Here is a 23,903-nt window from a genome sequence, read left to right on the forward strand (position 1 = left end):
GGGACATGCATGCCTCTCACCAATTCAAGCACCTACACACTATACACACCAAAAGTTAGACAAAAATAAATTGTCAATACCCACACACTCAGTACACATACACGGATTACTAATTCATATATCATGCACACAATCACATATATACACACTCACCAGTTCACACACATACCACCCGCCTACACATACACATAGGTGAGTTCCTAACTTGAATGGTACGGTATGTATGTGTGTGTTTGGGGTACCTGGGATACTTTGGGGAAGGTTAAGGTGAGAGAGAGAGAGTTGAAGTGTAGGGAGTGAAAATTGCCAGAACCTGGATTAGAAGTTGGCTGAGGAACTGAGGCTTGGGTTTACTTCAGATCAAGTGGCCCCAGGGTTACTCAAGGTCACTGGTGCAAGGGAAAAAAAGCCCGGTGGCAAGGAGGAGACAGCCAGGAAAGAAACTGAGGCAGAAACCTAGGAGCTATGGGGAAAAGGCAGTGGGGACAAGGCAATAACAGTGGCAGAGATCCATGGGAAAGGCAGTGAGGATAAGACAAAGAAGGCAAAAAAACAGGGGGTTTGGAGGCAGAGAGGAGCTCAGGACAGGTGTTGGAGGTGGCAGTGAGCCAGAAGCAGGAGAGGGAGAAATGAGACACAAGTTAAAGGGGTAAGGAGCAGAGATTGGAGCAGGGCCAAACCATAGTAAAGCAAAACCCAACTCGGGATCCAAATAACTGTTTTATTAAACAGACAACACACTACACAGCCCCATGAAGTTATTGGTGTACACAGGCAGACAAGGTTCCTTGGGTGAATTTGATATCTTTTATTAGACCAACCCAAATGGTTGGAGAATAGTTATTAAGCAAGCTTTCAGGTTCAAAAACCCTTCGTCAGGCTAAGGAAGCTTCAGCAGTTGGTGTGTGCTCTTCCTGGATGGAATGAAAAGTAAACAAGCCAGGGGCTGGGCTGGGCTGGGCTGGGCTGGGCTGGGCTGGGCTGGGGACACACACACACACACACACACACACACACACACACACACACACACACACACACACACACACACACAATGGCAGCAGGAGAAAGAGACTTGGTGGAAGGGCTGGAGTCCAGGTAGGGAAGAGAAGCAGAGTCCAAGTCCTTGGTTGATTAGGGGGTGGGGGTGATAGCTACCTATCCAGGCTGGAAAGGGGTCCTTGTCAAATAGGTGTTGTCCAGAGGGGGGTTGCCGGCAGGACATCTGGATGGATAGGTAGTATGGCATGGTGCTGGTCCAGATGGAGAGGGCATCCCAAGGAGTCAGTCTTCACTACCCCTTTTTGTGGGGCAGACTATCTCTGATTTCCTGTGGGAAGGGCCTGTCCAGGCAATGTCAGTCCTCTTCCAAAGGGCTCCAAGTATTCTTATTGAGCATGTGCAGCCTTGACACAATGGTGGGTTTGCCTCATCTTTTGTTTCTTGAATGCTGAGGGTGGTACCAATGGCTGGGTCGTTGGTCCAGATTTTGGTGTTGATGGTTCATTCATTCAGAGGGAGCTATTTTTAGACCTACTGCCATTGTCTCTCAAGCACTCTCATTCATTCCCATTCATCCAGGAACCAAGTTACATAGGAGGGGTACGTATGAGTCATGGGTTACACAACAGGGCATGGGAAAAAGATGGAGACTTGACAAACAAAATGGAAACTTGACATGACTTATGCTAACTTACATATCTAGGCCTAAATCATATAGTACCAGTAAAACAGTAATATAGAACAGTAAAAATCAATATAAACAATAATTATACAATATAAAGAAAGAGAAAAACAAAACAACTATAACTTGCTACCAAAATAAAATGCTGAAGCTTATCCTATGTCTTAGCTCACTCATACTTATCTATAGGGAGTAGAGAGGTAGAGAAAGAGTCAGAATGGTTGGGGAAGGGGAGGGAATGCATTTAAAAAAAAAAGAAAAGCTGGGGGGTTTTCTACAAAATTCATCCTGTTAGCTCTAGCCAAACTTTTCTTCTGAATTGAGCTTGCATCCTCCAAAGTATTGACAGTCCTTCTCAGTTTCATGTTGTCTGGAAACTTGTTCATGAAAAAGGTCTATGCCAGCATCCAAATCCTTCATAAACATGTTGAACAGCAGCAGGCCCAAGACAGACCCTGTAAGATCCACTCAAAACCACTTATTGTGACTGGGACCTGTTAATAATTACCCTTTGCTTATGGCTGTTGAGCCGGGTATCTATCCACCTTGTAGTAGGTTTATCCAACCTACATTTCTCCAATTTATTTATTAGAAGGTCACAGGGGACCTTGTAAAAAGCCTTGCTCTAAAGCCCAGATACATTATATGCACAGCATTTCCTTCATCCACCCAAGTAATTACTTTGCCAAAGAAGATCAGGTTTGACACAATTTGTTTTTCCTAAGTCTGTGGTGGCTGCTTGTTATCAGCTTTTCTTCCTCCAGATGCTTGCAAATGGCCGTCCTTCGGATATGCTCCAGTAACCTCCCAGGTGTTAAGATGAGACTAACTGGTTCCCTGGTTTCTCCTCCTTACCCTTTTCCTTAGAGAGGGGCACTAATATTGGCCTTTTTCCAGTCCTCTAGTACCTGGCCCATCTCCCACAACTTCACGAAGTTTATTGCCAAGGGCTCTGAGATCTCCTCTACCAGTTCTTTCAGGACCCTGGAATAAAGCTCATCCAGCCCTGCTGACTTGAATTCATTCAGACACGGCAAATACTCTCTGACCACCTCTTTCGTTATCTCCTCCCTCAGCTTGCCCCTTTCCTTATCCAGATAATCCCTACTAGGTGTCTGGCAGCTTATTTTTTTTTGTGAAGTCTTTCATTCCCTAATAGGATATTGACATTTCACTTGTTCTCCAGTCCTCAGAGAGGCACCTGAATCTGTAACATAAAAGGAAGTTATATATATTAAGAGCTTTCCAGGCCACCTTAATCATAAAGGGGCAGGCAGGCAGGCATATATTTTCTTTGCTTGGAAAGGCATAAGTTGCCAAAATTTGAGTCCCGGTCACATTTCAGACCATTGCTTTGTTGTGGTCTACAAGAAGAGAATGGGAAGTAGTCCTGCTTCTCGGCAGGATTTTTCTGCTTTCTAAAGATCACTTCCACTGAAACTAATTTGTTATGGGCTTCCCTGTCTTTTACTCTTAAATAGATTCACTTACTTGAGAACCGGAGCTAGGAAATCAGGAGTCTTCAAGGGAAAAGGACTCTGAAAATGAACTAATTTAAATAAACTTTTTTAAAAAGAGGTTTATGTTTCTTCGCATCTGTCCTGGTCTTTAAAACCAGAATAGGCATCTGTGCTGACTTGAATTTAAATGGTCCCTGCAGGCTTTTTAACTCAAAGATTTGTTTATTTTATTCATTTGGTTGCTTCTTAGTTCTTCCGTAGGGATAATTCCAAACAGCCTCTTATGTTTGAGTACTTGCCTTGCTATTTTAAGCTATTGCATCTTCAGTAGAGCTTATCTATTAATTAGCACTTAAAATGTGCTTCACATGTTGAATTCCATCCAGTTTTCTTTACTGTGCAATTTTACCTGGAGCTTTTCTTTCTTTCCTTTGTACATTGTTAATAATAATATAGTTGAATATAAAAAAGAGACCAGTTAGCAGTAAGTATGAAATTTGGAAATGCTCTCATTTGATTCAAGATAGATAATAAACCATCCCCCTCCACTGGTTGGAGCCAGCATTTTCAAACATCAGGGGTTGAAATTAGATGTCTCACCAACATCCTCATCCATTAAAATGCCAGTGACTCCCTGTTTAAGATCTGTCATGGCCATGTATCTTGTTCTTCGACTGCATCTCATTCAGTGCTCTGTAGCTTCAGAGACCAAACAGATCTCTGCAGGCACACAGATCTTTGTCTACACAGGGGGAACATGGCTGCCTTGGCACTGCTGCCTCAGTCTCTCTTTAAATTTCTCACTGGAATTGTGTGACTTTCTGTAGATAATTAACTATTTATTGGACCAGAGACACTGGCTCTACAACTCGGTGGTTACAACACTCACCTATTTGGGAAACCCAGATTTAATCAGACATTTGAGCCTAATTCTACAACATCTCAAGTGCATGCTCCAACTACAGGGATGCAGGCTATTTAGTGTCTCTCTGTATCTGGAAAAGTTAAAAAAGTTGACTCTTTCCCTTGTGGAATGAAAACAAATGTCAAAATCTCTCTTTCATTTTCTGAAAATAGGTTCTTATTTTCTAGCTGCACCTATATTTTACATCTGTGCTGTTGTTGTTTTCTATTCTGTTCAGATTCTCCTTCCTGTTATCGTTAGTGTGGTATCTGAGCATCTTCCATAAATAAACAGAGAAAGTAAATAATAAATATTGACAAGAATTTGTCATGTGCATTGCCCTACTTTCAAGGAGAAATTGCCTACAGTGGGTTTGGGGGGTTATTTTAAGTAAATTGAAAACTGGATTAAAGAAACGAGTTTTCCATTTGGATCAGAAGGTGGTAAGGTTTGAAGTACTTCTTACTAGATGAAGTTGTATGTTCTTGGATTAGTACATGAGGAAGCCCTTGTCTTCTGCACAAATGAGCTGCACTCTTGCAAGAAACAATTTATTGTACTAAAAGAAAGGGGTTGTCAGAGTCAGTGGAGGGCCTGAAGTGTGTGGAGGCCTTCACAGATAAGACCTCTTACATTCTGCCCCTACATGTGCAGTGAACATAGAGACCCTAAATGGTCACCCTGTTCTAATGCTATCTCCAGCTGACTCTGCCATGTTTTATTCTCCCACATTTTATCATAACTTATATGATAATTAAGTTGTAATAGCTCTGCACTAGCTGCACAAACTATGCTATACATCATGAAGTTGTATCATGTTCATATTAGCTCAGCCTCAGTTCATACCTGAGTTTCTTTATAGCCACCATAGATATTTCAGAACAGGAGGTGCAGAACCTGAAAAGTGCAAAGGCCGTGTTAATGCCAGTATGTGAAAAGGCAGTTGCATTGCCTGTATTTTATGCTGGGATTGGGAGGTTGCAAAATCAACAAAGCCCCAGACCTGCTCTATTTAATGTTATGTACTAACATAGAAATCATAAGCCACAAAAGAATTCTAGTGCTACTTTTGTCTCCAATCTGTTTAAACTGCACTGCATGAGCTCAGGGTAGCCTGCATTCTGAACTAGGGGCAAACTGTAGCTCAATTATAAATGAATGTGGAATTCCAGAGCTGTTCTTAAATAACATGCTATTTACTACTTTTATTATCCCAGAGTAATCTAGATTAGGCTTGTCCAACATATGGCCTGCGGGCCACCATGCAGCCCGCCAAGCCATTTTCTGAGGCCCGAGGTGCTGCAATGGGAAACGAAAGTAAATACTGTTTACATTTGTTCCCACCACTTGTCCCTCCCCCAGCTCCTTAGCAGATTCCTAATGGCTGCTGAAGGGCTGGAGAAAGGACAAGGTTCCCACACGCACAGCTTCAGCTTGACGTTGCTGGCGTGGTGAGGCTCCTCCCCTCCCCCCTCATTGCAGGGTTTCCCTTCCTAGCCCTGCCCCTCCCTTCCTCATTTGCATATCAGCCTCACCCCACGCTGGTCCCTGCCGGCCGCACAGGCTGGAGCAGGTCATGGTGTAGCGGACGGGTGCGGGGGGTGCAGACGCTGGCTCAGAGGGATGCTGTGGCTGGGCCCACGGGAGATATTGCTGCTGCTGTGGCTGTGGGGGCAGGAAGCTGGCACTGCTCCTGCCTCCCCTCATCCCCCTGCATGCGCAGACATCACGCTGGGGGTGGTGAGTTGCAGGCTCCGGGGAGGGAGGGAGGGAGGGAGCCCCGCTGGTTGGGCTCGGGCTGCCCCAAGGGAAAGGGAGCAGGGGGGTGTCCCTGCACATCCCGCACCCCCCTGTAGGGTCCCCGCACATCTCCCTGGCTGCTGAGCCCAGGCGCGCAGGTGTGGGAGCATTCTTGAGGCTGCCCAGGTGGCAGGGAGGACACGGTGGGGTCAGGTGGCGCCCCTTGACCTTTGTGCCCCCAGGCCATGGCCAGACTGGACAGGCCATGCAAGTGCCCATGAGTGCCCACCCCTGGCTGGATGTTGCCCCGAGAGAGCACCTGCAAATAAGAAATTAAAGATCTATGATGCATTTCAACCAAGTATTTGAAAACTAGGAGGCATGAAACCATGGTAATAGAAAGGTCTGCTAACCTGGGGAAAAATCAGATCCCTGCAACAATTCTCTGCAGTAAATACGGCACAATGTCAACAGAGGTTTTGCATTCAAAAATGATTTTTGCCTCTCTGCAAATTGTGGCTTTCCATGCAGACAAAGGCAGGGAATTAAGGGTGCAGCAGGGTGGTACGCTCCTCTCCAGCACTGCTAGGGGGTTGTTTAAAACAAAACAGTACTACCGGACCAAATTGTTTTTATTTTGGATTTTAAACCACACTTCCAGACCCATTTCATTGTCACTTCCTGCAACTTCATTGGTGTCAAAGGTCACGTGACATCGCTTCCTGATGTGATACCGCTTCCTGTGAAGTCTTTGAATATGGCCTATATTCAAAGAACTTATATCTGCCTATAAGTTCATCACGGGGGCACAGAAGGGAATTGGTGAGTATTTATTCACCAAGGCACCCCCGGGGGTTACAAGAAATAATGGCCACAAGCTAGCAGAGAGCAGATTTAGATTGGACATTAGGAAGAACTTCTTCACAGTTAGAGTGGCCAGGGTCTGGAACGGGCTCCCACGGAAGGTGGTGCTCTCCCCTACCCTGGGGGTCTTCAAGAGGAGGTTAGATGAGCATCTAGCTGGGGTCATCTAGACCCAGCACTCTTTCGTGCTTATGCAGGGGGTCGGACTCGATGATCTATTGAGGTCCCTTCTGACCCTAACATCTATGAATCTATGGCTTGCAGGCCCGCTGGGTGATAAAAAATTCATGATCCGGCCCCACATTCAAAAAGGTTGGACACCCCTGATCTAGATAAACTACTGTAATTACATTTTCTCTTGCTTTATAGATGTAGTCTTGTGCTGTTACATCCATTGTACACCGTTACAAAGATCTGTCTCCTTCCTAACTCAAAACTATGTCACCTACTCCTTTGCATACTTCCTTTAGTACCTCCCTTCTTACTACTTCTAACAAATGGACTAGTTTTCAGTCTTAAGCCTCTTCAGAATTTATCTTTGGTTTACATATCAGCTTCTAGGTGCTTTACTAACAATGCTAACCTTTTATTGGTGATTTTGTCCCATTTTCCCACAATGACTTCTGTGTGTTCTCTCTGCCTCTATTGTCTTCCTTCAGTCCTTCCATTACAGCTGATATCTCCCAATATAGCTAAATTCTCAGCAACAGGTAGGCACTTGGAGTGCTGTTAATATTGCTTATTACATTTATCAAAACTATTCAATTGTTATCCTAAGGTGCCCCTACCCCATCTGTTGTAGCTGCTACTTCATATTTTTGTACTTAATGTGTGCAAGCATTTTGGACTTTTCCTCACTGGAACTTTTTTTCACCCTCTTACATGCACTGCTTTATATGGCTACATTATATATTTTTTTTTTATCTTGACCAAGTACCATAACTAAATGTATGAGACATCTTTGGAGGCAGCACTGGTTAATGCTGACATTTTTGGTCAAGTCTACAGATATTTGTTCTTTAATCCTCTCAAATGGCTTACCATCACTGCTAGAAGGACATTGGTTATCTTGTGGTAAACCTAAGACGCAGACAGAAGTGACAATTTTTGTCTGATCTGGTCCCTGAAAGTGATCTACAGCTGTGACCAAATACAAAAGCACAGCTGTAGTGCATTCTAAAAGCCCCGATCCTGTGAAAAATCTGAACCCTCGTTAAATGAGGGTTCAGATGAAGGCACTCCAAAGTGGAGCACCCTCAGTAATTTCTATCTCCACTTTCTAGGAGCAGGGCTCAGCTGAAGCGGCCCAGCACTGTTCCTGGTGTGCTTTCTGAATGAGAGGGGAGGAAGAGCATGGAAGGAGCTCATTTTTGGGGTTGCCCAGCTGGCATTGGGGGGAGGGGCAGGTGGATTGGAGGCCTCCACCCATGACATGGGAGGCTCCAATTCACCAATTCCTCCATTCCAGTGCAGCTGGGTAAGCCCCAGAACAGACCTCCCTCCACTGCCTTCTCCACCCTGAGCCAGCATGAGAGCTGGGAGGCAGGGGAAGTGGGGCAGGAGGGAAGGAGGCAAAGCTAGGGGGACAAGCTGCAGAGACACAGACTGTCTCTCTGGATTGGCTCCAAATTGGAACTTGATCTCCTGCCCTCCTGATCCAATGGCTAATGTCTGTTGGGTCGGGAGGATCAGTCTAACTCATAGTGCTTTCTGTGAAGCACTATGAGTTAGACCCAGGAGCTGTACCCCTGTCTGTGCCTTAAGCCTGCAGATAAGCACCTTCAGACAACTATATGCAAACCAACTGCCATCCCAGAAAAAAGCTATTTTGCTCTAGCAGTTATGCTGGATTGGAATAAAGACAAATTCTCATGTTGGGGTAGACATTCTTTGCTCTAAGAGGTTGTATCAGTGTCTGCAACATTTATGTTTCTTGGGGCAGCTCGAATTTTTGCAGGATATCCTGTTAATGTGTCTGTGACCTACAGAGTATGAGCTATCCTCAGATGGAAGCAGTGAAGACCAAGCACAATAGTTTTATTGCCAAGGGAAATGGAGTTGCTTTCTGTGGGAAAAAAATGAGTATGCCAGTCTCCACCATGTTTAAATGTTTAGGATAGGGGAGTTAGTTACCCCAAAAGTAAAAAGCATGCTTTGTGTGTGTGTGTGTGTGTGTGTGTGTGTGTGTGTGTGGTGGTTTGGTTTTTTTAGCAGTGAAGACAAGTCCTAACACCAAATAACGGTATAGCATAGACATACATTCAGGGAAGAGAACAACTTTTTGATATCCATATTCATTGTACTTAGCATAACAGTGCCTAACAAGAGCCTTAGACCAATACTTCTCAACTGGGATGCCATAGCACCCTGGGTACCATGAGAATCTGTCAGGGGTGCCACAACGTTGGCACTGCCAAGGCAAAAAGAAATTGCAAAAACATGTGGGGCAGTTTCTCACTGCAGCAGTGGCAGCCTGGAGATAGATGCTGCTGCCACCATGTAGTCATATTGGAGATGAACTGAGAAGAGCTGCAGCAGCAGTACCCCTGTCTGCATAATGTAATACAGGCAGGTGTGCCTTTCTGCTGCAGCTGTTTCTCAGTTTCATTCTAATGTGCCTTCTGGTAACAGAGTTGCATGGCATAATTTCCTCCACAGAGGCAGCAGTGACTGTGCCACAGCACCCTCTTGGCCTACTCCTCCCTCCTCCCATACCTCGTGTGTCCTTTTGCCCAACCCCTACTCCTCCTACTCCCTTGACACTCCCCACATGATGTGTGTGCAGCTTGGCACCTCATCTCTGTATCTGGATGACCTCAGATTCTGTCCTTTGGGCCTCAGGGCTGGAATCAATGGGGGATCACCCTGGAGAACTAACAGAAGAACTTGCCCTAGTGTTTCCTGATACCACCAATGGTGTGAAGCCATTTGTGGGGAGTCCACTGCTATGCAAAAATATTGACTGGACTAGACAGACCTAGGGCTGCCTGCTAGCACTGTCTGCCAGTCACCTGAAGGAGTGAATATAATATTATGATATTCATCAAATCAATTAATAACATATTAAATAATAAAGGAATTGTACTGTAATAGTATTAATAATCATATTATACTAGTTTTAATTGGGGGGGCCACTAAGGGGACTGACAAATGTGCAGCTCCCTGCTGTAACTCATGGTGCTTCACAGAAAGCACCATGAGTTACAGCAATCCCCCTGACCTAACAGACATTCACTGGTTGGGCTCCAATCCACTGCCCCACCCCCACTCCGGCATGGGCTGGGCAAACCCCAGAAAGCAACTCCCTCCCCTGCCTTTTCCCCTTCCTCTTCTGAAGACAGCACTGGGGTTGGGACTGGGCTACATCAGCCCAGCCCTGCTCTTGGGCAGGGACAAGCAGAAGTTACTGAAAGTGCTCCAATTTGGAGTGCTTTCATCTGAACCCTTCATTACTTTTCATGAGTGTCTTCATTAATTGTGGGTTTAATTTATCCAATGATTGGGCATTTTTAAAAGCACTCTGCAGCTGTGGACTTCTGTTGGTGCACAGCTGTAGAGCACTTTAAAGGGGATGATCGTGTGAGAAACATAACTTCTGTTTGCACCCTAAATTTTGAAAAGATATGGAAGGGTGCCTTAAGTCTAAAAAAGTTGAGAACCACTGCTTTAGACACTATCATAATACAAATAATTAATAGTAAGTAAAGCTCATTTGGAACCAAACCCTGAGGATGAAATCTTGGCCCTATTTTTTTTGAATGGGAGTTTTTCCATTGTCTTCAGTTGGGCAAAGACCTTCATAGGCCAGTTAAAGCCAATGCTGTTAAAAAGTTTTTAAATAGCCTTTGACCTAAAGTTAAATTCCTCTTTTTTTTCTTTCTTTTTTTTTTTTTTTTGCTGTACACATAACCTTCACTTTCCTTTCTAATTGCAAAACATCCTGAATTAATACGCTGCCATTTTTAAGCAGAGAGACAGTTTTTCCAGTTATTCATTAGGTATTCTTGATTAACTAATTATTAACCTAGAGATTATCTTTAAAAGCAAAGTCTCCTTTGGTTTCTTTCACATAAGCTTCTGAAAAGCTTTATCAATACTGGGGATAAAGTACAACTCTCATAGCTCTTTAATGCATTAAAAGCAAAATCTCCTGTACTTTTTCCATCAGTCTCTTCATAAAAGGGTTAGAGTACAAACACTGAGTATAATTCATTTTCAGCATTGCCAAGATCTTTATTTTTCTTAATAAGGGCCAAATCCTGATCAGAATTGAATTGCACACACATTCTTTATATAAACACTTAAATTTCTATTCTGTTGATATTGCAGCATCTTTTCTGCTTTCATCTGTTTATTCAGACTTTGTTACAACACATTATAACAAGATTTCTGAATTTTCAGTACTTAGCAATGCAAAGGAAAGTGAAAATATAGAATGTTTTATATGTAGATGACAACAAATTTTAACAAATATCGATGACTTAATTTTTACAGCACTCCTTTTAGGCAAGTGGATATTATTACAGCCAGTCTGCAGATGTGTTAACTGAAAAATAGATCGATCAATTAATTTGCTTGTCCAGGGATGGTCAGTGGGTAAATGGAAGAACCCAAGAGTAAAATCCAGTTCAAATGCCTCTCAGTCAACACATCACACCTGAATTATTTTTGGTTCCTCCTGCAGCATCGAAGTTACTGATTAAGTTAACACTTTAAAGTATAATTTGAAGTGACACACTCCCCACTGAAATGTGCCTAGCAGGGAAAATAAGTTCAAACCACACAGAAAAGAGGAGAGAAATGCTTTTGTCAGAAAGGAAATATGAATCTGAAGTCTATGACTTGCAAGAGTAGTTTAACTTCCTTATATATGACTATTTGCAGAACCATCTCTAGAATGTCACCTGACAGTAAAACCTGTATTTAGAGCCACTTTCAATAAACAAGGACTTCAGAATCTTTTATAATTTCCCATTACAATACTTTATACTCCTAGACAAACAAAAACCACATCTACAAGACAACCAGTTTTTACTAGCTCACTGGATGTCCCTTTAAAACAGGTTTCACTGTAAATGATTTGTACTAGACAGTAAAACAAATTCTTATCTCTGAAAATAAGCTATTGTTTACAGTGTCAGCATGTTTTCCAGTGTTAGAGTAATTACAATAGAAATTGAAACTTGCCCAACCTGTTTACTCTGTTTTGCAAGATGATTGCATAATCCTAGCTACCTTTACAGCTTTATTGAAAGAGCTTTTAAAGGTCTTATATTGTTTGATTTCACCCAGCAGGTGTAGCAGCTTTAAAAAATGCATCTGAAATAGACTTGGAATAAGAATCAGAACCTGGTCTTTTGCAAAGAGAACAGATTCTGAAAAAATGCTGTAAGAAGAAAAATTCCAAATGCAATGAATGCAGGCAAGGTTCTTTGAATAGATGCGATATCTTTTATTAGACCAACTGAGTAGTTGGAAAACATTTCTTGGCAAGCTTTTGGGCACAGTCACCCTTCTTCAGGCATGGGGAATCGCTGCTGTTCTGAGACTCCAAGAAATGAAAGAAGCTAAAAGTGTGGAAAGATGTCAGTGAAAATGTAAATAGGTAGAATTAGAAAGACAAAAGGTGAGGCAGAGAGGTGAAGCAGAGGGGGGAGGGGCAGGGGGAAGAGAGCAAAGAAAAAAAGGCTGAAGGGAGACAGTGCAGTGAAAGAGTACAAAGTAGAAAAGAGGCTGTCAGGCAGGTACCTGGTGAATCAGATGTCAGGCAGGTTGTAATGTGTCATAAAACCAATGTCTATATTGAGTTCATGATTTTTTGTATCCAGTAGATTTAGGAAGTGAAGTTCGTAGGCTCATCTATGGAAGGTGTTTTGTAAGTTCCCTTTGAAGACCCCTTGCCTGCCTATGTCCTTAGACCAACACAGCTACAACCAAAAACCCAATCCAATGAAGAAAATATAGGAACATAGAACTAGCAGAGAATTTTTAGTCATCTAATCCTCTCCCCTACTGTTCTAGACAACCACAGCTTGTAGTCCTTTTCACTTATGCATGTTTATACACATGCTCCAGGAATGGAGGGGGAGGAATGCTTTAATTAGAGTGGCTCTGAGAGCTGCTTTAATTAAAGCCCCCAGAATGTCACATGTATCATCATCCCTGTGATGAAAAATGGAGGCAGGGGCACTTTAACTAAAGCTTGTCAAATGAACTTTAGTTAAAATGGCACCCCCACCACCATTTTTAATCGTGGGGACGGTAATACACATGACACTGGAGTTTGCTGGAATGCCGAAATTACCACACTCCAGCAGACTTGATCAATCAAGTCTGGAATAGCCTTGCTGTATATGTATAGGTACCCAAATGATCAAGATCCATCTTAACAGTAGTTACTAGTTAGGGGTTTTTGCCCCACCACTTCCATAGAAAGGTTACAGAACCTTGTTTTTCTGCGGGTTAGAAAACTTTTAAAACCATAGGGTCACTGGGCTAGATTCCCAGCTGTGCCCAGCCAGTGCAAGATGCAGTTCAGTCACCTCAAGAGAGAGAAGGGCAAAGGAACACTTAGGACACATCTATACTTCCTCCAAACAGTGTTAGAAAATGCCACATTTGAAGTACAGCACACGCACTCCACACATGCCACTCCTTAAAACATCCGTCAATGCAGTGCTAGCTACTTGCCAGTAAACTTGCTGTCTCAGGTTTGCTGGTACATGCCCAGCACTAGCCAAGGCAGCTATATTGTACTCACGTCAGGGGTAGTGTGTGCAGAGGGGATGAGCTGTGCTTCACTCATGCTCTGTTGTGCAGCCTAGAGGTGGTGAAGCCCCCCTGGTTCTTGAGTACCTACTGAGTGCCTCACTCCCCTGGTTCTTGAGTACCTATGTTCTTAAAGGGCTGATCCAACTCCCCAGTAGAGTCTTCCCTTGATTTTAATGGGGATTGGCTCAAACACTTATATGATTCACAGCAGAGTTTAAAGTAAGGTTCTATGAACAATGTTAAATCATGTTAGGGGCAGTGGTCTGGCCACACTCCTGTTCCTTCCACTAACATTCGCTCCGTCCTGTGCTAAGAGGCAGTTTGATGAAGGCTAGGGACAGACATTACACATGAACTGGTTTAAGTGATCAGAAACTGGTCTAAACCTGTAACAGAACAGAAATTCAGTGCATATAAACCAGTTTGAAAATGGCTGAAACCGGTTTGAGATCAACCTGGTTGAATGTAGTGTGGTTGTAGATCAACCTTATTGTTTTATAGCGTGGTCCTCATCGCTACAAGCAGCACAGTTATACAACAGTGGTACACCAGAGCAAGTAGGTGTGATAGGCTTGCTGGTGGTGATTTGCCGCAGGGGTTTTGAAAGGGTAAGAAATGATTGGAGGGCTTGGGATTCCCTTTCCTCACCAGTCAGGCCCCAGAGACTCACCCTCCATGTCCCCTGAATGGCCCCTTGGGTCACCTGGAGGGGGATAAAAGGGGCAGCGCAGCTGACTCACAGGAGACCAGCGAAGGGCCATGAGGAAGGAGTTTCAAAGAGCTGGCAAGTGCTGGGCCAGCAGGGCAGAAGCAGTTGCCCCAGAAGAGCCTGAAGGAGTGGGACCTACAGGCAGCAGTTGGACCCTCAGCAGCGCGGCATGTGGCTGGCAGGAGAGGCTCCCCACTGGGCTCCAGGATCCCGCTATAAGAGGCTGCAGCCAGCAGGAGAGGTTCCCCAGCTCCAGCAAGAGGTTGAGCAGTGACCCGAGAGGTTCCCAGCTCTGCTTCCTGCTCCTCCAGCAAAAGGCAGGGCAGCTTGACGTGAGGCAGGGGCTCCTGGAAGGTTGAAACCCCTAGCAGTTTGGAGTAAGCTCAGCACTGGTGGCTGTGTGGTAGAGTTTCTGCCCACCATGTAGGAAATCTGAGTTCATGTCCCAATTGGGCCAAGTAGAGGTGTTTGAAATGACAGGAAGAAATTCTTGTTGCAGTGGAAGGAGGTCATTATGTTTTCCCTCACTCCAGGTACCTATACCCTATATCTTTTGTTATTTGACATTTTGTATTTTGTGCCTTTTTATATTTCACCACCCAGTATTGTTTGTTCGGCTGTTAGTATTTTATACTTTGTTAAACCAGTCTTTTGTCAACTGGATGAATATGTCTACAAATGTAAATGCCTAACCTTTATTGAATCCTGCCCCCTCAGGGTGTTGTAGTGTCCCCCATACCCCTTGGTTTATAGGTATGTTCCTACTACTGTTTTCCTCATTAAAAGGTATATGGTTAAGTCCCATTGGTGATTTGGCTCCCCTCTATAGGGGAAGGAGGGTCCCTATACCTCCTACAGTGCTCACGTACCTGCTCTGATCCCTTCAATTGGAGAGGGGGTACATCTTGGAGTACCGCCGGGGTTACATAGGCATATGGGTATTCAGTTTAGGAAGTCAGAGGCATCCAGATGTGATGCTAGCCCCATTGTTCCCTTGTGTGCCACTGGGTAGAGTAACTGACATGCCATGATCATGTTAGCTCAATGGGTCACTTTAACCTAGGATGACCATATGTCCTGGTTTGGCTGGGACAGTCCCAGATTTCTTAGGCCATCCCAGGATCCCAGCCAGTTGGTGAAAATGGAAATAGAAGTCCTGGAATTGGCCACATATTATGACCCTTTGTTTTTGTACTGACTCCACTGCATGAGTGTGCAGCAGGAGAGTTGGCCTCAGGGAAAATGGCACCCAGGGCAAGCCTGTATTTTGCCTGCTCCCACTCCCCGCCTGCCCCCGAGTCAGTGGCACTGCTGTAGGCAGAGGCAGGCCAGCAGGGGTGCAGGGTTCAGTCCAGTGGAGAGGCATGGTACTCCAGACAGGCAGGCAGGCACTGCTGCTGCTGTGCAGGAGCAAAGCAGGTGGACTGGAGCAGACGTCACCCCACCCGCAAAGGCCAGGACCAGCTCCTCCTGAGCAGCAGCTGAAGGTGGGGGGCAGGTGAGGATGGACATCACTCCAGGCCACCTGCCTTGCTCCCACACAGTAGCAGTGGTACCTGCCTGTCTGCCTGGAGCACCATGCCTCTCCATCTTCGCTTGAAATACAGTGTCCTGGATGTCCTTACAAATATATCTATAGGGCGCTGGTCAGTCTATAGGGCGCTGGTCAGATCTATAGGGCGCTGGTCAGACCGCAGTTGGAGTACTGCGTGCAATTCTGGGCGCCACACTTCAAGAAGGATGCGGATAACCTGGAGAGGGTCCAGAGAAGGGCAACTCGTATGGTCAAGGGCCTGCAGACCAAGCCCAATGAGGAGAGACTAGAGAAACTGGACCTTTTCATCCTCTGCAAGAGAAGGTTGAGAGGCGACCTTGTGGCTGCCTTTAAGTTCATCACGGGGGCACAGAAGGGAATTGGTGAGTGTTTATTCACCAAGGCGCCCCCGGGGGTTACAGGAAACAATGGCCACAAGCTAGCAGAGAGCAGATTTAGATTGGACATTAGGAAGAACTTCTTCACAGTTCGAGTGGCCAGGGTCTGGAACGGGCTCCCAAGGGAGGTGGTGCTCTCCCCTACCCTGGGGGTCTTCAAGAGGAGGTTAGATGAGTATCTAGCTGGGGTCATCTAGACCCAGCACTCTTTCGTGCTTATGCAGGGGGTCGGACTCGATGATCTATTGAGGTCCCTTCCGACCCTAACATCTATGAATCTATATGGTCACCATATTTTAACTCCCAGTTCCTAGTAATTTGTTCCCCCCTCCCTCCTCCCTACCACCAGGGTGGGCAGACTGCACCATGGTAGGAGCAACTGTAGACTTCTTGAGTCCATGAAGCAAGTAAGAATCTCCTCCTCACCCCCCAGCTCTCAGTAGCACCTTGTCTCTGGCACTCAGCAGCACCTCCCCTCCCTCATCTCTGAGCAGAGTTTCATAGATTTCATTTTTAGGGTCAGAAGGGACCTATTAGATCATCAAGTCTGACCCCCTGCCCTGGGCAGAAAAGAGTGCTAGGGTCAGATGACCCCAGGCAGGTATTTGTCCAGTCTCCTCTTAAATACCTCCAAGGAAGGGGACAGCACCTCCTCCCTTGGAAGCATAGTCCATATTTTGGCAACCCTCACTGTAAATAATTTTTTCCTGATGTCCAATCTAAATTTGCTCTCCTTCAGTTTGTGGCCATTGCTTCTATTTACCCTGATGGGCACTCTGGTAAACATTGTATTCCCTATTTCCTACTGTCCCCCCCCCCCCCCCCCAATGACCTTGTAGATGGCCACAAGATCACGTTTGAGCCTTCTCTTATGGAGGCTGAAGAGATTCAGGTCCCTCAATTGGTCCTCATAGGGTTTTTCTTGTAGTCCTTTAACCAGATGGGTGGCCCTCCTTTGAACCCTTTCCAGGTTATCTACATCCCTCTTGAAGTGCGTCACCCAAAACTGGATGCAGTAGTCCAGCTGCAGCCTGACCAATTCCGCATAGGTGGGAAGTATCATCTCCTCAGACCCGTTTGTGATGCACCTACTTATGCAGGAAAGAGTGTGGTTAGCTTTACTTATTACTTCATCACATTGGTGACTCATATTCATTTTGAGGTTGACTACGACCCTGAGACTCCTCTCTGCTCTTGTGCTACTCGGTATGGTACTCCCCAAGGCTATAGGTGTGTTGATGATTCTTTCTCCCTAGGTGCAACACATGGTACTTATCTTTGTTATACTGCATCCCATTCTGTTCCGCCCACTTCCGCAGCCTGTCCAAATCTGCCTCAGGTACTCTGCCCTAGAGCACTTTCATCTAATAGCTGATTAACAAGAGGTAATTTTTCATGTGACTGACCTTTTTAAAAAGCGCTTTGCAGTCATGAATGTTTGTTATGTTACAGCTGTAGAGCACTCTCAGGGGCCTCATCACATGAAAAAACATAACTTTTATAAGTGCCCAAAGAGATTTTTTTAGAAGCTAGCCAGTTGAAAAGAGTCTCTCCCAAATAAACATGGTGAAACAAGGGTAGGGTGACCATGGGCGAAAACACACATGCAAGCACGTGCACTTGCAGCAGCTCAAATAGAAGTGGTGCAAATTTCAGCCAGGGCTTTTTGCTTCAGTGCATGTGCCCAGACATGCACTTTGGTGTGGGGCAAAGTAACCTGTGCTGTCCCCAGCAGTATTAAAATCTGCAGTTTCTTGGGCCCAGGCAATTGGTACCTGGGGACACTACTCCTTGTGCCAGATGGATTGCTGAAGCAGCTCTGAGAGTTCCCTGAACCCTTTACCCACTACAGCAGTGTGGCAGTGAGAGGTGTTGCCTGGCTGTGACCTGCTCTGCACCTGCCAGACCCGGATGGGGACTGCACAGCCAGTAGAGGCATCTGCCCCTCTGGGCCAGCTCCCAGTGGGTTGTGGCTACAGAGTTGGCCTTTGTGCAGCACTACTGCCATGTGTGCCCCCTGCCCAGCCATCTGGGAAGCTATTGACTGGAAGATGTTCTCAGTGTAGTGGCCTGCTTTGAACTGTGAAAGCATGTCCTCCTGGCCCCAATTAGCCAGGAGGTCAAGCACAGCCAGCTGGGTCCAAGGTGCCAGGTCTGAGCAGGCAGGGTCCTGCCACTGGCCTTCCTAGCAGGAATTCTGGTGTTCCCTATTGGAAAACTGAAAAATCCCTGATAAAAAAAATCCCAAAGTCATTTTGTAAAATACCCTGAAATTCATGTTCCTCCACAATTAAAAAAAAAGACCAGGAGAGAGAAGGAGGGAGACAGAGAGAGAGATCAGTTGGGCAATGTTTTATTGATATATCTACAGTGTTAAAGCAATTTGGAAGCTTACCAGTCTCTCTATCATCATAATAAAGTGAATTCTAAATACGTATATGTTTTGCTGCCCCCCCCAACAGGGGCCAAATGGCCCCCACAGGGGCTACCACCCCCCTTGCAGGGCCCATATGCCCCACCCCCGCTTGCTCCCCCAGCCCCTCAGATTGCTGCCCCACCTGGCCCCATCCCTTGCTGGCTCCTGCAGCCCCCCACCCTGTTGGCTGCCCCACTCAAGCCCACCCCTGCCTCCTCCCCCAGGCCCACAATGGCTGCCCCCCAGCTTCCAGTACTTTAAAAAAAAAAAAAAGCCTCTACTCACCGCAGTAGCAGGGGCTCTGGGGCCTCCTGGCAGAGCCCCCCCCCCCCCCCCATGAAGCATGGGGCAGCAGGGCCTGGGCTGGGGCTGCTGCAGCTGTCACCCGGCCCTGTGCTGTGCAGAGGGGCCCCAGTGACCCTGATGGCAGCTGCTACTGCTGGTGAGTGCGGATTTTTTTTGTTTTTAATTGCCAGGATGTTGGCGCCCAGAGGGGCAGCAATTGAGGGGGCTCAGGCGGTTGGGGAGGGGGGATGGGGCCAAATGGGTCAGCCATTGGGAGGGCTCGGGGGGCACGGGGGGCAGGCGGGGGCTCGGGCTGGGTGGGGCAGCAATCCGAGCAGCTGGGTGGAGCAGGCAGGCGTCCCCCCATGGTCCCCTTCTCCAGCCCCCCTCACCCTCTACTTACCGGCACTAGATCCTGGGTCCAGCTCTCTGCAGCTGGCACGCTGGCTGCTCTGCATGGGCAGGCAGTGTGCTTCAGCACCAGGGTGAGGGCCAGCCACAGAGACACTTTGACTGCTACCAGAGCATCTCTGTGGAGGACCCAGCCTCCGGTTGCCTCAGGGCATGGCCCCACTTTTTTCTGCTGTGGTTTTTTTTATCTCTGGATATTCAGGGGTCTAATCTTGTCCCTGTGCTGCAAATTTGCAGTGAGGGAATGGTTTCTTGTTCCCACACATGCCTCCTGTAGCGCCTTAAAGGGGTTTGAGACGCACATGCAGGCTCGTCTGGATGCACCCCGTATGTCCCAGAGATTATTGAGCATGCCAGATGGTGGGCACCATTGTGAAACTAGGAAAATATGGTTATTCTAAACCTGGGGTGAAAAGCAGGAGGTATAGAGACTAGCAAATTTCACAGCTGCAGTTCAACACCAATGGTAGTTCACTTAGGGAAAGTCTACTGGTGAAAAATCTTAATGTACCCAATCAGGGAGTTCTGTAAATTATTGATTGACCTAGAAATTACAGCAAAGTACACTAAAAATGCAATGAGATAAGTAAAGCAAAGCAACCCCCCCCCCCCAAAAAAAATTTTATATGGTGTAATACTTTAATAATAAAAAATCTTATTCCTTTTTTTGACTTGACTACATTTTAAAAACTTGTTGGTTTCCCTTTGGGAAAGAAGACATTTCAATTTAGGATCAAATTCTAAATTAAACCATCACAAAATGGTTTAGCTACTAATTAAAAAAAAGAAAAGAAAAAACAACATTTAGTATGTGAAGGAAATTATGTTTCCATTTTCTAATACTGTAGGGTAGGGATTGGCCCATAGGCCAGATCCAGGATCCTCCCTATAAATGTAGGGCTTTGGCAGCAGTTGGCAGTGGGGAGCTTTGGCTGCGCTGTTCCAGTGCCACTGTGGGACTGTGCACCAGCTGCAGAGATGAGCAGCTGCTAGATCCTAGCACCTGCCCTCCCACCTCTGACTCAGGATGGGTTTTTCTGGCCAGCAAGCTGGAAAAGGTTGCCTGCTCTTGTTGCAGGGGCATCAACTGTTCCAAGACAAAGAACAGCTGTTGGAAAGAGCAATTAGTTCATCAAGGTGTTAACTTTGAAAGCTGTTCAGGCTACTTAAATATAGCAGAGCACAGTACTCAAAGCTCATCTGTGTCTCTCCCAACTATATAGTTGGTCCAATAAAATATATCCGTGACAGAAATTCTTGTAGTTCTAAACAATGTTAGGCTAAGAAACCACACACAGCTGAATAGAGTACTTTAACAAAACATTTAATTTTGCACAGATTTTCCTTGAGAGAGAGGACTGGGAATGAGAGATGGATTTTACTCTTGGTTCTGCTGCAGTCCTGGTAAGGCACGCACACTTTTGTTCCTCAGTTCCTATCTGTAGTTCTGGGTGAATAATACTTAGAGCACAAGAACAAGCTACCGTGAGTCAAAAAAGTAGCACCTTTTCTGTGCTGCCCGAGTGGATGCTTTTATCCCATAGCAGATAAAATCCAGCCTCTGGCAGCCTAGCCCTTAGCAAAACTATGGCTTGTTTGCCTTCATGTACTGTGGAGTGAGAGTATGCACTTGAGCAATTGCTGTAGATTCGCTGATATACTGCAAATCTGTTTTCAGAGTGGGTTCCATTTGCTGCTTCATACATATATCCTCTCAGGTGTTAATTACATTACTGATTCTTTCCTGAGAGGTTCAAAGACCTCCTCCTAGCTTCCTGTAGCCTTCTTCTAACACCTGAGGTGATAGTAGGCAGGAATCCAAATTCCAGCTCCAAGAACTACTGCTGCCTCCTTTTCTTCACCTCTTTTTCTCCTCTAAATTTTGTTTTCATGCTTTGAGAAACTTTGCTTCCCCTGCTAGCTATTCCAGTGGAGCAGCTTTCACATCCAGTTCCAGCAAATTGCTTTATCACTTTCCCCATCAGTCAAAGTGGATACTGAAACAGTTTTAAAAAAAGGGGGGGGGGGTGGTATTATTACTGTACTCTGCTTACTTGACATCAGGATGACACCTGTTATTGAGGACTATATTGATCTCTACTACAAGGGAATTGTAGACTTTGTTGTTTTTGTAGTTGACCTGATTGCCTCTGCTGCATGATTTTTAATTTTTTTGACAAATAGTAAATTAATTGAAAAATGAGTTTTGTGAGGATCACAATTATTCATGAATTCAGGATGAATAAAGGTTTCAGATTAATAATAGTAGGGGGAAATGTCATCATCTTTTGTTTCTGCATTTTTTAGAGGAAGCCTTTTGCTTTGGAAATGGTGTTCCATTTTTTTCTGAAATATTGTGTAATGAAATGTTTTCCTCTGTTTTAAAACAGCATTTCTTGTCTTAAAAGAAACTGTATGATTAAAAGAAAAGAACAAAAAGTGGTGGTGATGGCATTAGTAATGTTAGTGATAATGATAATAGTAGATTTAATAACTTGGAAGCAGAACAGAACATTTTGTGTGCTGAGTGAGATTTCCCAGATTGTCTCAAACATAATTTTTTCCCCCCCATTTTTATCATTTTGGAACACCCAGGACAATGATCGGATGTGGTATTCAACAGTTACCTCATTCCAATCTAAACAAAAATAGCAACAAGTTGACTATAAATCTTCACAAGATTATTTCTCTTCTTCTGTGCTTTAATTACCACTTACATTGATAACATGTTGACATTTAAATGATCTATGTTGGCATCCCTCTTGGGACAAAGTAATCATTTAACATTTTTTGACAGAGAGAGAACCCTGTTAATTTGAAGTTAAGCAGAAGGCAGGGCAAGGGGGCACCTTAAAAACTAGTTTTGTTCCAGGCTGTTTCCAAGCTGAGGCTTGCTGATCATTACTTGCTGATCTTTTATTTCTCCTCTGTCAAAGAAGTGGCTTTAGTTCCTTTTTTGGGAGGTCATTTCATCTTTCCCAATAAAGCTGCCTATACCTATTGGTCCAACAACTCCAGTAATCTCAGAATCCACGTGATGTCACACACTGTAATGCATCTGGCAGAGCTCGGTACTTCATCACAAGTATGAGTTATCACTTTTCCACATGAATTCGCTGGACTTGTTGAGATTAATCACTTTTAAACATAATATTATTTAAAATAGTAGATTTTTGTTGATGGAGTACAGTTTGCTTTCTGGTTTTAGGGCCAGCATTTACGAGAGTCAGTGGTAACTTTTCCTTTGATTTAAATGAGAGAAGGACTAGATGTATAGAAACTAAACAGAATATTGACTTCACATTTCTTAACTGCATTAGAGGACTTAATTATAAGGTAGTGTTTACTCCACATCAGGGTGAGGAGCCTCAACCTAAGGATGAATCATTCTCTTTTACTGTAATGAGTATGATTATCTTATTATACTTTTCATGGTGTATAATTTCTTTGTTGACACAAGAGGGTATACAACAAAAGACCTCACTCATCCAGTAAGTCCATGATGCTGAAATCGAGTTAATGTTTAAAATATTAGCCTGCACTGTACGAAAAATGCAGAATTAAGTCTGACAAACAGACCATGGATGTATCTAGACGTATCAGACTATGAAGTTGTTTTATATTTAAACCAACATATGCAAAGGTTTTCAGTTTGTCTCCAGTGGTTCAAATAAGTAACAATTATGTTGCAACTATTTGAAAACCAATGTAAGATTATTTTCATTTTTGCTTTGCAACATATATCTCTCTAGGCCCTATCTGTACATGTCAGTTTAACTGTGGTGACAAGAAGTCAATTGTATTTATCCCCAAGGTTGATATAGTTGAACCAGTTTAATGTTTGCTTAAATCACAGATGCAAGACAAAGCAATTTAAGCAAGGATTAAACTGAATGAAATGTGTTTATGTTATGTGTTTGTCAGTTTACCTACACAGTGTCATTAAGTCACCTAATTAAATGTAAGTTAAAAAGCAGTGCTAAGTCTATAAGGCCCAGCAAGATGATCTGGTATAGTTGTTACTGAAGGGGAGTCTATAAAATTGTTGCAGAACAGAATTGGGGCAATGATACATCCTTGCTCAACCCTAGTTTTAAAGACAGATGGATCTGTCTCCAATCTGCTACAAAGAATGGTCATAGTCATCTGGTTGTGGAGAAGCCTCAGGACCTTGATGCATTTTTCAGGCTATTCCGTTCTTTCCATAAGGCTTCACAATTGATGTAGTCAAAGGCCTTAGTAAAGTCCAGTGAAGACTGTGGTGGTGCACCTTTGGGTGCTTGCTACTTGAAGAGCCTGAACAGGCTGTGAGGCAGCCTGCAGGTGACTGCAGAGCCAATCAGGTGGTCACATGACAGCCAGGAGGCTGCCTGATTGGAACAGAGCTGAGCAGCCAGAGAATAAGAGCAGGGCCTGAGGTACAGAGCCAACAATGGCTGCTGTTATAATATAATCCTGCTACAGAGCTGCTGCTCCCAGGAGAATCTGGAGGTCAGGATAGGAACTATGAGTCTGGAGAAGGTTCCTAGGGACCCAGTGGGGTTCCAGGTCCCAAGGAAGTGGCCAGGGGCTTAGGGAAGAGTGAGGCCAGCCTAGGAAGGGGCTTACAATAGTATGGGCCTACTGAGGGGCTAGGCAAGTCCCTGATTAGAACTGGCTGGGACTGAGGCCAGGGGGCTCAGACAAGCCAAGTGGAATATAGGGCTGCCAGGCATAAAATCTTTGGG

The 23,903-nt window shown here is 44.8% G+C and overlaps 1 protein-coding gene and 1 long non-coding RNA gene across 2 annotated transcripts in view; one reads left to right on the top strand and one right to left on the bottom strand.

The window, feature by feature from the left end:
• Positions 1-875: 875 nt before the first annotated feature.
• Positions 876-23,903, bottom strand: part of LOC109280370 (uncharacterized) — a 65,978-nt gene continuing 42,950 nt past the window's right edge. The window contains exon 5 of the long non-coding RNA XR_002086671.2: positions 876-4,945. This is a non-coding gene — a long non-coding RNA (uncharacterized LOC109280370). The remainder of the gene's footprint in view (positions 4,946-23,903) is intronic.
• Positions 20,526-23,903, top strand: part of CXADR (CXADR Ig-like cell adhesion molecule) — a 68,367-nt gene continuing 64,989 nt past the window's right edge. The window contains exon 1 of the mRNA XM_006270098.4: positions 20,526-20,580. Within this exon, the coding sequence (XP_006270160.1) occupies positions 20,541-20,580 (40 nt within the window). The 5' untranslated portion in view covers positions 20,526-20,540. The remainder of the gene's footprint in view (positions 20,581-23,903) is intronic.

The sequence above is a fragment of the Alligator mississippiensis genome, chromosome 1 (assembly GCF_030867095.1).
Source record: "Alligator mississippiensis isolate rAllMis1 chromosome 1, rAllMis1, whole genome shotgun sequence".
Classification (NCBI taxonomy): Eukaryota; Metazoa; Chordata; order Crocodylia; family Alligatoridae; genus Alligator; species Alligator mississippiensis.